Source organism: Ochlerotatus camptorhynchus, unplaced genomic scaffold, assembly GCF_037179485.1.
Source record: "Ochlerotatus camptorhynchus isolate MF236.1 unplaced genomic scaffold, CSIRO-AGI_Acam_v1.1 ptg000222l, whole genome shotgun sequence".
In the NCBI taxonomy this organism is placed as follows: Eukaryota; Metazoa; Arthropoda; class Insecta; order Diptera; family Culicidae; genus Ochlerotatus; species Ochlerotatus camptorhynchus.
This window is the reverse complement of record NW_027040712.1, coordinates 840,087-856,851: the sequence shown is the minus strand read 5'-3', so window position 1 is coordinate 856,851 and position 16,765 is coordinate 840,087. Positions and strand designations below refer to the sequence as shown.

Sequence of the window (16,765 nt, the reverse complement as noted above, 5' to 3'; positions counted from 1 at the left end):
TCAGTTGAATGGCATGGTTTACACGTTCAATTCGCATTCAAGTCACTTGAATCAATTGACTTGCCCTGGCTAAACCCAGCTTTACCGTTTGGTACAAACGGTCTGGACTGAGCAATAGATTAGTGCAGTGCTTTCAAACTCAGCCTAAGCAGTCAATAATGTTACGCTCTGGTGTAGGTTGTCACATCGGGCTCTGAGACCATTCTCTGGCTAGTCATGTCATTAATCTTACACAGCAACCATTTTAAAATTACATCGTTAAACTATGTTTTTATTTAATTTACATTAAAAACAAGAACATTAAAAGAGCATGATAAAACTCATAGAATTACACGTTTATTCGATTAATTTTCACTTGCAGTGTATTATTCGACGCATGAAGCTCGAAATCCTGGGACTAAGCGAAGTCCGTTGGCCAAACTTTGGAGAACACAAGCTGCCGTCGGGACAGGTACTACTCTATTCTGGTATTCGAGGTGAAAACGCTCCCCGCCACCGTGGAGTTGGTTTCCTGCTTAGCGCCCAAGCAAATGCGGCGCTCATCAAGTGGGAACCTATCAATGAGAGGATAATCGTTGCCAGATTCAGAACGCGGGTTCGTAACCTAACCATAATCCAATGTTATGCGCCAACCGATGCTGCCGAGTTACAGGACAAAGAGAACTTTTACAGTCAACTGAATGCAGTCGTGGATAAAATTCCGAGAGGTGACATCAAGATCTACATCGGCGACTTCAATGCGAAGATCGGCTCCGACAACACGGATTATGAGCGTGTCATGGGGCGCCATGGTCTTGGCGAAATGAGCGAAAACGGTGAGCTGTTGGCAGAGTTTTGTGGCAATAACGACATGGTGATCGGGGGTTCGCTCTTCCCCCATCGACCAGTGCACAAAGTCACGTGGGTTTCCCGTGATGGACATACCGAAAATCAAATCGACCACATCTGCATCAGCCGAAAATGGAGAAGGAGCCTTCTTGACGTTCGGAACAAACGCAGTGCCGACATCGCGTCTGACCACCATCTCCTCGTTGGAGAGATCCGCCTTCGTATCGCGCGGGTCCAGCGGCGGGAGGAGCGGCTCGGACGGCGATTCAACACACGCCGATTGGAAGATCCAGCAGTAAAAAGGTCATTCGTCGAGGAACTGGAGACCAGAGCTGCGGATATTCCTGATGGTGGCAGCGTAGAAGAGCAATGGACGGCGATCAAGGATGCCTTTACTGAAACGAGTGAAAACAACCTGGGCGAGCTGCGCGCTCAGAGAAAGGAGTGGATCACGGATGACACCTGGAGGAAGATAGAGGAGCGGAGAAATGCAAAAGCCGCGATAGAGCGGGCGAGAACCAGAGGAGCGAAGAACCAGGCCCGCCAACTGTATTCGGCTCTCGAGAAGGAAGTGAAGCGCTCGTGTAGGCGGGATAAGCGAGCGTGGGTGGACTCCCTAGCCGATGAAGGTGAGAAAGCCGCAGCAACAGGCGATATCCGTCTCCTCTACGATATCTCACGACGCCTGAGTGGAGCAAGGATGAATCCTAGGATGCCAGTGAAGGACGCGACTGGTCAGTTGCTCACCGACCCCACTGATCAGCTGAAACGCTGGTTTGAACACTTCGAACAGCTTCTACAAGTTTCGTCGGTCAACCAGCCATCAACATCTCGGCATGAACCGCCAAGAGTGCGACGCATCACTCGCGTCAATTCTGAGGCGCCATCCCTACCGGAGATCGAAGCTGCTATCCGAACCATGAAATCCAACAAGGCTCCCGGGGTCGATCGCATATCAGCAGAGATGCTCAAAGCTGACCCCATGCTATCTGCACAAATGTTGCATCAACTATTCTGCAATATCTGGGACACCGCGACTTTTCCGGCTGACTGGATGCAGGGCGTCTTAGTGAAGGTCCCAAAGAAGGGGGACCCAACTGTATGCGATAACTGGCGTGGCATTATGTTACTGTGTTGTGTTCTCAAAGTTCTATGCAAAGTTATCCTCAACCGGATACAGGAGAAGATCGACGCGACTCTCCGACGGCAGCAGGCGGGATTCCGTGCTGGAAGATCCTGTGTGGACCATATTGTCTCGCTCCGCATAATCTTGGAGCAGGTCAACGAATTCCAAGAGTCCCTTTACTTGGTTTTCATTGACTACGAAAAAGCTTTCGACCGACTCAACCACGAAAACCTGTGGGGCGCCCTAAGGCGCAAGGGAGTTCCGGATAAAATCGTCAACCTCATCGAAGCTCAGTATGAGGCTTTCACGTGCAGGGTGCTGCACAACGGAGCCCTATCTGACCCTATTCGGGTAGTCGCTGGAGTGAGGCAAGGATGTATTCTATCACCGCTACTGTTCCTCATCGTAATCGACGAGATAATGGTTGGTGCGATCGACCGTGTTCCGAACCGTGGGTTGCTCTGGCAGCCTATTACAATGGAGCATCTAAACGACCTAGATTTGGCGGATGACGTTGCTTTAGTATCACAACGGCGTTCTGACATGCAGAGTAAGCTCGACGATCTCGCCGAACGCTCCTCAGCGGCAGGTCTCAACATCAACGTCAGCAAGACTAAATCGTTGGATATCAACACGGGAAATCCATCCAATTTTACGGTAGCTGGTCAGGAAGTGGAGAAGGTTGAAAGTTTCCAATATCTTGGCAGCCAGATAGCGTCGGACGGCGGAACCAAGAGTGACATAGGTGCAAGGATCAAGAAGGCAAGGGCTGCTTTTGCGAGTTTACGAAACATCTGGAAGTCAAATCAGATTAGTCTCCGCACGAAGATCCGAATTTTCAACTCTAACGTGAAATCTGTACTGCTGTACGCTAGCGAAACATGGTGCGTATCAGCGGAGATCACACAGAAGCTGCAGGTGTTCATCAACCGATGCCTGCGGTATATAATTCGTGCTTGGTGGCCTCACAACTGGATTTCGAATGCCGAGCTCCATCGACGGTGTCACCAGAAGCCGATATCGACAGAAATTCGGGAACGTAAGTGGAGGTGGGTTGGCCACACTCTACGGAAGAGCGGAAATGAAATCTGCAAACAAGCGCTGGATTGGAATCCAGCCGGACATCGCAGCAGAGGCAGACCCAGGGGCTCATGGCGGCGAAGCCTAAACAAGGAGATTAAGCAAGTCGACCGGAATTTGACCTGGGCCCAGGTCAAGGCGAAAGCAAACAATCGCCCAGGATGGAGATCTTTCACGTTGGCCCTTTGCGCCAGGGATGGCGCTCAGGACACTTAAGTAAGTAAGTAAGTGTATTATTCTCCACGCGATATAAAAACTTATCAAAGAACATCGAGTTTTCAACGATAAAACCTATAAATTTAGGTTTTGGAAACTGTGACGACGACGAGTCATACAAAAAAAATAAGGTCCATACAACAAATGTGACTAAGGGGGATGGGGGTTTATTTTGCGTGACATAATTAATGGACCTTCCCATACATTAAGCATGGTAACAAACATTACACGCGAACCGTGCATCATAATTTGCGCCGTTCCTAACTCTGAGTACTTTGGAATTTTTCTATCAATAGTTTTGAAATGTTGCTACTGTAACCATTGTTCCCCTGTTCTAGGGAAAAGAGTTCAACAAACGTTTTTAAAATACCTGGCTAAGCTCGACAATACATATATTTCGCATTAGAAACTCCGCAAAGTATGGTGCCTACACGGTATACAATTGTTTTCCGAGCATGGAAAGCTGGATAGGGGGACTTTTATTATACAATTTTCTGTCAAACGCGAACCAGCGCCTGATTGATCAGGCGAACGTATAGAAACGCGAGAAATTTTACAACAGGGATTCTTTTTTCTTGTATTTTGACAGTCGTTTGCGTCGTCTATAATGAAATAGTTTTTGCATGGTCGTTTCCGCGAGAGAAGAAGAACACGCCAGTTGTTGTCTCCTCTTCCTCTTCGGTTGCACCATATATAGAACATTTGTATTTAATTGTGGAATTTCCTCGGGAATTTCCTGATGTCTCCCTTGTTCCTTATTTCTAGAAAAAGCTTCATGTCGTCGCAATGGGTAGGTCACTCCGCACACCAATCTTGGGTTTGGGTCATCTTTTTTGACAGTATGCCGATTGTGCCGGTCATAGAGCAAGGTGCGATTGTTTGTAAAATACACATCCGGCAACCCGGTCTTTCTGACACCTTGAATGTTTTGGTTTGAAATCGCAAGGATAAATCGGGGTGTGTGGATTCATGCAGAACTTGCAGGGGTTAGTGAAATAGCTTGGGACTGCTTGGGACCGTTGTTCTGGTACTGAGTGAGCCAAAAATAATAATGATTTTCTTCGGGACCCAGTGGTCTTAGAGTTACCTCTATGCTTATACATTCCATAAAACAAACCACATAGGTCCTATTAGAATGCATGAAAGGTATGTGTGACCGCTTATACATTTCATTTGACACATGATCTTTATTAACTTTTTGCAAGGCGTCTGCTTATTAGTTGACTTATACATTTTATGAATAATCAGCAATGGAAATTTGCCAAAAGGTATAAGGAGATTTCTATCCGTGTAGGGTACGTTAATCGTTTGCTTGGGACCAATAGGCTACTAAAGTTATGAGCCAATTTAAAATCGTTAGTTTCGTATTGATTGTTGGTATAAGAATGACGCGGGAAGTGGCGAATGTGCGAAATTTTGGTGTTTTGTGTTTGTGAGGTTGTCTACAGCGAAGTCACGCGTTGCACCACTTGACAACTTGAAGAAAAGAAACAAGCGGCTCTCCACTCCACGCCTAGAACGGTCTTCAACCTTGTTGTTAGCTCACCTGTTCGAAAAGGTCATGCACAGTATTGGCATCGAATTGAAATATTTCTTTTGGACAGATTCAACCATCGTGTTGGATTTCTATGTCGCCGTTCAGATGGAAGCAGTTTGTTGCGAACAGGATTTCGGAGATTCATGTTAATATTACCAAGATTGGCGCTTAGAACCAAGCAGTAAGATTGGACAATCCTGTAGACATAACTTCCCGTGGGATGATCCCAGCTCAGCTGTAAGGGGCTGTTCATTAACTACGTAGACAGTTTTTTGGGATGATTGACCCTCCCCCTCCCCCTGCGTAGACAATATTCCATACAAAAGGTTTAAAATTTGTATGGGCCGTGGATAATTGCCAATCCCCCCTCCCCCTAAACTGTCTACGTAGTTTATGAACAGCCCTTAATACGAATCACTTTGGTTTAACGGTCCGTATTGGCTAAGTTCAGACGAATAAAACTGGCCTTCAGCCCCACAAATCCGTGAAAAGGAATTCAATCCCGCGGATCTTGAAACCAAAAGTGTATCGGCTACACTTCCAGTGACAGCCTCAAGCGACATATTCAGCGCTACAATACACAACCAACGAATCGCAACAATCGACGTCTTAGATTCCTCAGAACGCTCGAACTTGATGAAGCTCTGAAGGTATTGGTACGAGAATGTTTCGCGCAGGAGCTTAAAGATCTGAAGAATAGTAGAGAAGTTCGAGAATCATTGATGATTCTGTATCTGAACCCGCAACTGCAAAACGGAATAATCTCGTCGCCGTCCGCTACCATCGGCTGCATGCACAGAAAAAAAAAGTTGTTGAATATTACATCCAAACTGCTGCAACCAGGTCAATCCATCGGTTGTGTAATATAACGTTGTACGATGTACATCGATATTGCGAATAAAATTACATCCATTGATGTAATATTGTATCTGCTTTTTGCTATTACATCATTATTTCATACATCAGCTTGAATTACATTGATCGATATTACATTTTTTTTTTTTGCTGTGTGGTGGCCAGCAGCTCATGATTTCGTCTATTCGAGAACGATTCTGGCCAACAAGCATCCGGAATCTTGTCCGGAAAGTCATCCACGAGTGCGTACACTGCTTAAGGGTGAAGCATTGTTGGAGACCGACTATAGAGGATGATGAATAGACTTCCTTAGTTTGTTTCGTGTGATTTGCAGCATTATATAAATTAAGGGTACTAATGGAGTATGATTAACTGCCTCTTCCTCTTGAGCTCACTCTAGAAACTACATTTCGTATTTAAATCTATAAGTGAACTGTTGGTCTGAGTTCCTCTGGTATATTCAATTAGAGGATGTTCCTGAATATACAGTCAAACAGCACGTAATGTTGCTCGTAATGTTGTGAACAACTTTAATGACAGTTGTCGAGCAGTGCTAGCATTTTATTTACAACAATCCAATGCCTACGATGGATGTGCCCAAACTGTGCCGAATCTAATTTGCTGAGTGACTTACCCCTGGTGTCGTCGACATAAATTTAAAAAAAATGTGCTTTTAAGAATGAAGGTTATTTTCCGCCATTACCCAACAAAGAAAAGAAAAACAAAAAAGCTGCTCCTCAAACTTCTCAAAAGAAATCCAAGTCCGAACGCGGTTTGCTAGCTTTTTCGGACATTGTGGAATTCATATTAAATATGTTCAACATACAAGACCCTCTTAGAAGCTTAGTTTCTGCCTTGCTTCCAACATTAGAATCATATCTTAAGCAATTGACTGTTTCATGGCCCCTCCTTGCATCAATCATATCTTTCGATGGATAATTCGTCGAACGAGGTTGAAGATATGATCACTGTGCTACAGTGGAACTGCCGTAGTCTAGTGCCTAAACTAGACTCGTTCAAATTTTTACTTCACAATTCTGATTGTCATATATTTGCTCTCTGTGAAACATGGCTTTCTTCCGATAAAGAACTCAACTTCCACGATTTTAACATTATTCGCCTGGGTAGAGACGATTCTTATGGAGGAGTACTTTTAGGGATCAAAAAGTGCTACCCTTTCTACAAAATTTCCCTTCCTGCTCTATCCGGCGTCGAAATCGTTGCTTGCCAAATAAATGTGAAGAACAAAGATCTTTGCATAGCTTCAGTATACGTTCCACCAAGAACCTCCATTAGCCGTAGTCAACTCTGGAATCTAGTTTCGATTCTTCCATCCCCAGTATTAATTCTGGGTGATATGAACTCCCATGGTACTGGGTGGGGCGATCAATATGACGACAATAGAGCGGCTTTTTTTTACGATTCATGTGACGATTTCAATTTGACTATTTTGAACACTGGTGAAGCGACACGTATAGCAAAACCTCCGGCTCGAGAAAGCCGACTCGACCTATCTTTGTGTTCAAGATCGCTATCATTGGATTGTCAGTGGAAGGTTATCAATGATCCCCATGGTAGCGATCATTTGCCAATCATCATTTCAATAAAGTGTGGCCCTCACTCTGCAGAACCATCTCGGGTTCCATTTGATCTTACAAGGAACATCGACTGGCAGAAATATGCAACGGCGGTGACAATCGGTGTCGAATCAATAGATGCGCTTCCACCACAGACAAACAGACATAACTCTCGCAAGTTGTTCATCGAACAAGCATTTAACGGTCGATTTAAAAGTATCGTAGTTGGTAGTACCGGTAGTACCGCCACATGTGGCGCCCATAGTCAATTCCCTTGCGTTTGACGTTTACACACTACCGCCATCTGTTCAGCGTACTACCCACCACAGTGTACTCAACAGATGGCGGTAATGTATTAGCGACGATATTTTTCAGTGAGAAATATTCAATGTGTTATGTCTGTTTGTCTGTGCTTCCACCATTGGAAGAATATCGATTCCTAGCCGATTTGATTTACAAAAGCTCACTGGAAGCACAAAAAAGAAAAGTTCCAAGTGCACCCTTTAAAAGGAGACCAGCCACACCTGGTTGGGACGAAGAATGCACAAAATTGTATGTAGAAAAATCTGATGCTTTCAAAGCTTTTCGTAGACACAAAACCTCCACTTACTTCGAGGAATATTCAAAGCTTGAGACAAAGCTGAAACAATTAATCAAAGCAAAAAAACGCGGCTATTGGCGCAATTTCGTCGAGGGACTCTCACGAGAAACCTCAATGAACACCTTGTGGAGGGTGGCTCGCAACATGCGTAACCGCTCATCTTTCAATGAGAGTGAAGAATACTCCAACCGATGGATATTCGATTTCGCTAAAAAGGTCTGTCCGGACTCAGTTCCAGCACAAAATATTCTTCGAGAAGCGTCTCCTAGCGGCGGCTCTCTGGATAGACCATTCTCAATGCTGGATTTCTCTATGGCTCTTCTTTCATCGAACAACTCCTCACCGGGAAGCGATATGATTAAATTCAATCTTCTGAAAAATCTCCCAGATATCGCTAAAAGACGCTTGCTAGATTTATTCAATTCCTTGCTAGAAAACAACATTGTACCGCCTGAATGGAGACAGGTCAAAATAATAGCCATTCGAAAACCTGGCAAATCAGCGTCCGACCATAACTCATACCGTCCGATTGCTATGCTTTCGTGCATTAGGAAATTGTTGGAGAAAATGATCCTTCGGAGACTCGATCACTGGGTCGAATCATATAACTTGCTATCAAATACACAGTTTGGGTTCCGCAAGAGCAAAGGAACAAACGATTGTCTAGCGCTGCTTTCCACAGATATTCAACTGGCCTTTGCGCACAAGGAGCAATTGGCTTCAGTATTCTTGGACATTAAGGGGGCTTTTGATTCAGTTTCCATTGAAATTCTGTCAGACAATCTGCACAGATGTGGACTTTCTGGAATTTTAAATAATTTCTTGTACAATTTGTTGTCAGAAAAGCAAATGAACTTTTCCCTTGGACAACTGACAACTTCCAGAATTAGCTACATGGGCCTGCCCCAAGGCTCATGTCTCAGCCCTCTTCTTTATAACTTTTATGTCAAAGATATCGACAACTGTTTGGCAGAACAATGCACGCTAAGACAACTTGCAGATGACGGTGTGGTTTCCGTAAGAGGTCCACATGCCGTGGACTTGCAAGGACCATTGCAAAATTCCTTAGATAACTTGTCTTCTTGGGCTATGAATCTAGGGATCGATTTCTCGCCGCAGAAAACTGAACTGGTAGTGTTTACTCGAAAGCGGTACCCAGCCCAAATGCAGCTTAATCTTTTGGGCAGAAACATTACCCAATCATTGTCTTTCAAGTACCTTGGGGTCTGGTTTGATTCAAAGTGCACTTGGAATGCCCATATTACGTATTTGAAGCAAAAATGTCAGCAGAGGATCAACTTTCTCCGTTCAATTTGCGGCGCATGGTGGGGTGCTCATCCGGGAGACCTCATAACGCTTTATAAAACAACTATTCTCTCTGTTCTAGAGTACGGCTCTTTCTGCTTTTTCTCGGCAAGAAAATGTCACCTAATAAAATTGGAACGAATTCAATATCGTTGTCTGCGTATTGCTCTAGGCTGTATGCACTCAACGCATAACATGAGTCTCGAGGTTCTGGCAGGAGTAACACCCCTCCAGAACCGTTTCTGGGAGCTCTCTCTCAGAGTACTAATCAAATGCGGAGTGACGAACACACTTATAATTGCTAATTTTGAAGAAATTCTTGGGCTGAACACACAATCTCGATTTATGAGAATCTACCACCACTACATATCATCAGATATGTGTCTTCCTTGTTATACTCCAGACCGTGTTCACTTCACCAATCGCAGTTCCTCAATTGAATATGATCTGACCATGAAACAAGCAACTCATGGGATTCCCGATCAACTTCGACCTATTATTATTCCGCGTATTTTTACTGAAAAGTACCAACAAGTCAATTGCATGAAAAGATATTTTACAGACGGGTCCCGTCTCAATGGATCCACTGGCCTCGGTGTCTTCAATGAAAACTCTAGCGCCTTCCGCAAACTTCAGGAACCTTGTTCCGTTTTTGTTACTGAGCTGGCAGCAATCAACTTCGCATTGGGGATGATTTCTCGCGTAACATTTGAAAAGGGCCTATGATCAAAATGTAAACAAACCGATTTTTGATACCATTCTGTAGCACTGGTAATTAGCTACCAGTCGTATAGGAATGTTCCGCATTATCGATAAAAATCATTAAAAATAACTTGATTTTAAAAACGGCCGATCCACGAAATTTTTCCAATCATTCATGCTAAAACGGCCTAACCTCGGGCCTAACATATATTTTTTTTCGTTCGATGAGGTTCCATTCATAAGCCTAGCGACGTAGAAGGGCCGATGATTGAAAAATTTCAAATCAAAGCTAGGCCCTACTGCTTGAGGCAGGGCCGATGATTTATTTGACGTTAAGAAAAGGCTTAGCAAAGGGCCTACAATTTATGATGACAAGCACAACGGCTTAACAAAAAGGGCCTAACCATTTAAAGATTCACAAAAAGGCTTATTACTGTGATATTAAATTTTTATCGATTTTCATGTATTTTTGAAAACGTTTCGCATGTTTTGGATGTTGTGTACTGAGATATAGTTACTATTGTTATTGTGAACAATATAAACGCCTAAAATACTTCAATTTATTTATATAGGAATTAAATACTGGCGGAAAAATTTACAATTCATTTTCTGGATTGTTTACATTTTGGACATAGGCCCTTTTCAAATGTTACGCGAGATTTCCAACATGCCCGCAGACCATTACTTCATCTTCACGGATAGTCTCAGTTCGATTGAGGCTATTCGGTCGATGAAACAAGGTAGGCACTCATCTTATTTCCTTTCAAAGGTAAGGGAGCAGATGTGTGTGCTGGTCGAAAGATCATATATGATTACCTTTGTATGGGTCCCCTCACATTACTCAATCCCAGGCAATGAGAAGGCGGACTCTCTCGCAAAGGTGGGCGCGCAGGAAGGCGAATTGTATGACAGGCAAATTTCACACGATGAATTTTACCATTTAGTGCGTCAGAGTACCTTTTCGAGTTGGCAAACCGATTGGGACACTGGAAATCTTGGACGGTGGTTACATTCAATTATTCCTAATGTTTCTTCGAGAGCGTGGTTTAAAGGCTTGGGCTTAAGTCGTGACTTCATTCGCGTGATGAGTAGACTTATGTCCAACCACTACTCGCTAGATGCTCATCTCAATAGAATAAACCTCGTGGACAGCAACATCTGTCGGTGTGGAAACGGTTACGATGACATCGAACACGCAGTTTGGCAATGTACTGATAATGACGCCGCCAGAGAGCGACTTTTGAATACCCTCGAGGCCCAAGGAAGACAACCCTATGTTCCTATCAGAGACGTGTTGGCAACCCGTGATCTCTGCTATACACAGCAAAAAAATAATTTTGATATCACACCAAAGTGGATGCACTACAATCATAGAGGTTGCTACAATCATGTCGAAAATTTCATGTAATTTTTGTGACCACATAAATAAACAAATGCAGTAAAAGCAGCGTAATGTCAGTTTATGCATTGTATTAATGATAATTTTGTCCTTTTTAGCAAGTAATATTACACCATATTTTCGACATGATTGTAAGTGCATCCACTTTGACGTGATATCAAAATTATTTTTTTGCTGTGTATGCAGTCCGTTTATGTTTTTCTTCAAATGTCTAGTATAAGAATTTAATTCCTTTTGTCTTTTGTCTCTCTTTATTAGTTTTTGTTTGTCTTGTCCCCCCGTCTCGATGAGTCTCATCGTCGCCCACTGGTCACCCACCATAGCCGGTCGAACTCCGGACGAAGCTAGAACAGCACTACCGTTCATACTGGCGACAACGCTCTGATGAGACAACGAAACCCTACCCCAAGCTCCTCCCCTGATCCTATCCTTCGAAAATGTACCCTTCTAACCTCGAGTAAGCCGCGAGTAATCGGCCCAACTCCTACTAGACATAGAATTAAGTGAATTTTGTTACACACAGTCAGGGTTGCTTCCACTCACTTGCTATAAAAAAATATTATTCGGTATTATGCAATCATTAGTTGCAATAATGCTATGTTGTACTTGTTAGTAACAAGACGAGGGATTAAAGTATGTTTTTGACTCATAAAACCTGTCAATTTCGCTTTGAGAGCGTCACAATCAGCGATCTAATGTTTCGTGAGCGTTCACTCAGAGTGAGCGCTCACGAGTCGTAAAATCTCTGATTGTGACGCACTGAAAGCAATATTGACAGATTTTATGTGTCAAACATATACTTCATGACCTCTTCTTGTAACTTACAAGTACTAATAAGCATTATACTATATCATGATTTCATAATACCGAAAAACATTTTTTTATAGCAAGTGAGTGAAAGTAACCCTGCACACAGTGAACAATGAATTATCGGCTCCGTAAAGCTAACGCGATTGAGCCTTCTACTTCTAAATAAACGAACTAGATAAAAAAAAATGAAGGTTATGTCATTTATAAATAGTATAAACAAAAAGGGCCCCACCACAGAAAAAAAAGTTGTTGAATATTGCATCCTAACAGCTGCACAGAGGTTGTGTAATATTACGTTGTACGATGTACATCGATTTTGCGAACAAAATTACATTCATTGATGTAATATTTTACCTGCATTTTACTATAACATCTGAGATTACAGCTTGAATTACGTTGATCGATATTACATTTATTTTACTGTGTAGATGAGAGCCTTTGATGGACTCCTGAAGTAACTTGAATGGGATTCGATTTCTTGGCGTTTAGTTAGATATGATTCGAGCCATTTGAGAAGCCCTGGCTCAATTTCCGTTCATTGCAATCAGCGAATAGTTAACATATTCGAGTAAATTTGTACTAGTGGAAGAAACCATGTTGCGTGCTAGTGATTTTGGTTTTGATTTGATGGAATAATTTTTCATTAACATGCAACAATTTTTCATTGGCATGCACAGTTGTGCACATCTACTGAACTGTCAGTCTACTGATCATTTATTAATAATTTTTCACTCAGTTGTTGAAATTTATTTTCCTTTAAAGTAATTGATAGATTAGGATCATAGTTTTTACTATAGACATGCTAAGAGTAGGAAAATCTTAACATTTGAATCAACACCAATGAATTTTTACACAGTCCGAGATGAATTTTTACAGTCCGAGATGTGCAGTGAGCATTTTTCACTTCATTTTTGCAACGTAAAATCAAACACAGTTTATTACTAAAATCAACTTTTTTTTTACGTATCTTACGGATGTATTACGGATGTCACTTCACGGTGAAAACTTGTCATTTGTCGTCACGGTGAAGTGATTCCCATTTGATCTGTACGGCAATCACGGCTCTTTATCTGAGTATCGCTTCCTTATCACCATGTGGTGACCCCTGTAATAAGGTCCTATAACAAGCTTAAACTCTACTCTATCGACTGCTTCAAACAGAACTATGATTGTCAGCTCTATGCAACGTTATTAGCAAATGAGCAGTTCGTGACCCAAATTGTGTATGCCAAGCATGCCCACCATGTGCGAGATTGTCAATCTCGTGAAAGCACTGAATGCAAATCCAGATGACATGGATACTTTACAGGCTAGCGACAAAGGGATTGTTCATAAACTACGTAGACAGTTTAGGGGTTGGCAATTATTCACGGCCCATACAAATTTAAAAAAAAAATGTATGTACAATTGTCTACGCAGGGAGAGGAGGCGAATCAATAATCCCAAAAAACTGTCTACGTAGTTAATGAACAGCCTCGAAGACTGTTTCCCATGACATGGGCTATTGTCATCCAAAATACAAACCAACAACATTATCCTCTTTTCCATGCCTTACCGTTTATTGTGATACACGCGAATCTCTGGTTCCAGGCTATGAAAAACTTCATTTTCGCATTTTTGTTTTTACTTCTTAACTATCCTAGCACGGGAAGCAAAAACCTTCCCTTCATCAGTACTGAGTTTATGAAAAAAAATATGTTCGTTTTTGATGATCAAATGTGAGAACAAACCGAAGAAAATGCCTGCCTTCCTAAACTTAAATGCGTAAGTCTTGGGTTCTTCAAAAAAAAACTACATATTGGAAAACACACAAAAACTGGTTGATTCCTGGCCGACAACGAATCGTTCGCCGGTAAACTAACTTACGCAGACTTTCCAGTCGACAGCAGAGCCATCAATCCTCCGGCCCCGGCGACGGACAGAATGTAGTTGAAGGTGGGAGTAAAGGAACGCAACACGTAGAAGCTAGCGAAGATGACGATCGCAAGGAAGAGCGCATTGTTGTAGAAGATCGAGAAGGTCGTCGCTTCGTACTCGGCGACATCGTTCTTCTTCCACAGGATCCGTTCGTCCTTTTCCTTACGGCTGATCTTTTTGTCGTCGGCCAGCAGCGCGGTCATCTCGCGGGTTACGGCATCCTCCCGCTTGTTGGCAATCTTGTGCTTAAGACTGAACTTGGTGTTCTTGTAGGCCATTGCCATCAGATAGGTGCCCAGCCCGGTCACAATTGCGAAGAACACCAACGAAGGAAGCAATTCCATTTGGTGCACTCTCCAGAAAAGCCCTTGAAAATAATTGGTAGATTATGAAGCAATTTCAAATCTGAAAAATACGAAAGGCCAACTTACAGATTGGGACGGCGGAAATAATGAAAGCATTTCCGTAGAAAAGTGCGTTCGACTTGGTGCTCACGTTCCGACTGAAATCCTGCAGAAGCAACTCTTCTTCCTTGGTAAATCCGGAGCTAGATTGTTCAGTCATTTTGGCTAATAAATTGGCTGCAAATAACGATGCACTATTTATCACTTAAACTATTGAAAGTTTCAACAACCAAAAACCAACCAGTACGAACACTCCTGACTTGAGATGTGGCACGAGAAAAATGAAAGTCGGCTAACTTTTCGGAACTGGTGCTGTCGGACCCGTAAATCTGTCGTGAAAGAAGCAAACGTAGCCGATACGTGTCAAAAAGTTTGACGATGTGGAAAGGCAGATAGACGCCCACCGACCGTTGATGCCCGCTAGCTGTCAATTTTGAGGCAATGATGCCAGTACCTGGAATCCCAAGCCAGTAACATGCATTTATTGACCAACAACTGAAAAGGGCCTATCTTTTTTTTGTAAACAAAACTTTGTAAGCCCTTTCCTCGCAAATCGAAGGCCGGCATTACAAATAAATGGCATCACCATGTAGGAGAAAGTTTTCCCTACCAGATGATGCTGTTAGTTTGTGTGAGCAGTTTACGCTTTGTATAGAAAAGGCTTTCTAAATTTTGTTTACAAGAGCTGATAGGCCCTTTTCAATTGGTGGTCGAGATTTAGGTAAATTTTAGCTACACAGTAAATAATGATTAACTTTTTTTTTATCTATCTGATTCAAAAAAAAATTTGTAGGAGGTTTTGTACCGTCGGGATTAACCTCAATCGGATGGCAGTTTAGTGATACTGTTAACGTGGACTTCGTCAATTTTTTCTTTGGTAGATTTTCTTGATATTTTTTTTCAGACTGCAGTGAAATGTATTGTCGCTAGAGTTGGAAACCGAAATAACTCACTCACGACAATCGATTTTACTCTCGTCCTTTCACGTTAAACATCATTTCGCATCTAGTGCGCATTATAGTGCATAATAATTTAAAGAATACAGCGCACTTGATGAGACGTTATGTTTAACGTACAGAACGAGAGTAAAATCGATTTTCGCGAGTGGGTTATTTCGGTTTCCAACTCTAGTGACAATAAATTACTCTTCTACAATATCCGCGAGCAAAATTTTTTTACAACGTTATTTTTCAAATTAAAATTTGGAACTTTAAAAATTATTTTTTTCTAAAAAAAAATCTAAGTGCTTGTAAACAGTCCGCACTCGTGTTTATTTCAGTTACCATGGGGACGTAATTTGTGATTAGCCCCGGTCCTTTTCAAATTGTATCATTATTTATGTACGGCGTTAAATTTTAAATGACGGTTCACATTCATCTAGTGATGGCCGATTTTCATTCGAATAATCGATAAATCGATTAAAGAAGCGAAAAGTAAAATGGTAAAATATTTGTAATAACCGATCATGCTGATATAAAACGCTGTCTTGACTGGATAGTTATAACATGTTATAACGGTTGTCAAATAATTGCAACACAGAAACCACCATCAAGATAGCGCTATAACATGTTATAACTCTGTAGTCTGAACGTACTATAAGCATTACCTTCTCCAGAGGATCATCACCCATCGTTTCAAACATATGCTACACTCTCATTGGTGGAAAAATGACAGCACAGCGAACAAAAAATAATCGATTAGATGTTAATCGAATAATTTAAAAAAAATGGGACATCTCTGATTTTGGTGTGATTGTTTTGCAAAATTTCATCTCTACCGAGGGGGCAGCAAAACCACAAAATTACCTTGCATACGGGGAGTATTCATTGGATGAAAGAGACCGTGAAAGAGGACACTAAATTAGAAAGTTTTTCTTCCGACTGAACTTTAACTGAACTGTCAAAAAGTTCATCCGATGAACACTGAGTTCATTCGTGACAACAAGCCCCAGAAACTAATTGTACCTTATCTATTTGAAAAGTTCCCGCATAATTATGTATTGCAGATTTCACACCTGATAAAACGCAATCCAGACTGGAGAGTTATAACATGTTATAACGGTTGTCAAATAATTGCAACACAGAAACCACCATCAAGATAGCGCTATAACATGTAATAACTCTGTAGTCTGAACGTACTATAAGACTCCTGAGCTAAAAATAAGTACAAATATTTTCGCAGTGGTCATAAAATTTAAATATTTAGTTTTTTTTTTTCCTCTAGTTTTTGTTTGACCTTCTTACACGGTATCCTCAAAATACCCAATTATGACTACAAAGTAAGCATTTTCGAGGAAAACTGGGACTACCCATTAAATGAGTAAAACTTTACCCATATATGAGTAATTACAACTACAAAAACAAGTAGTAAGTATTGATTTTTGAGTAACAAATACTCATAAATGGGTA

At 41.9% G+C, this 16,765-nt stretch overlaps 1 protein-coding gene across 1 annotated transcript; it reads right to left on the bottom strand.

Annotated features, from left to right (window-relative positions):
• Nucleotides 1-13,574: 13,574 nt before the first annotated feature.
• Nucleotides 13,575-14,719, bottom strand: LOC135703803 (translocon-associated protein subunit gamma). The gene is made up of 3 exons (XM_065225127.1): nt 14,599-14,719; nt 14,385-14,534; nt 13,575-14,320 (listed from the first exon to the last, which is right to left on the bottom strand). The coding sequence occupies exons 2-3, from the start codon at nt 14,515-14,517 to the stop codon at nt 13,899-13,901; spliced, it is 555 nt and encodes a 184-aa protein (XP_065081199.1). The 5' UTR covers nt 14,518-14,534; nt 14,599-14,719; the 3' UTR covers nt 13,575-13,898.
• Nucleotides 14,720-16,765: the final 2,046 nt, after the last annotated feature.

Bases quoted from the DNA above. Each gene is read 5' to 3' on its own strand.
- LOC135703803 (XM_065225127.1), bottom strand. From the start codon at position 14,517: ATGACTGAACAATCTAGCTCCGGATTTACCAAGGAAGAAGAGTTGCTT. The intron at 14,321-14,384 runs GTAAGTTGGCCT...ATTATTTTCAAG, and splicing joins TATTTCCGCCGTCCCAATCT to GGCTTTTCTGGAGAGTGCAC.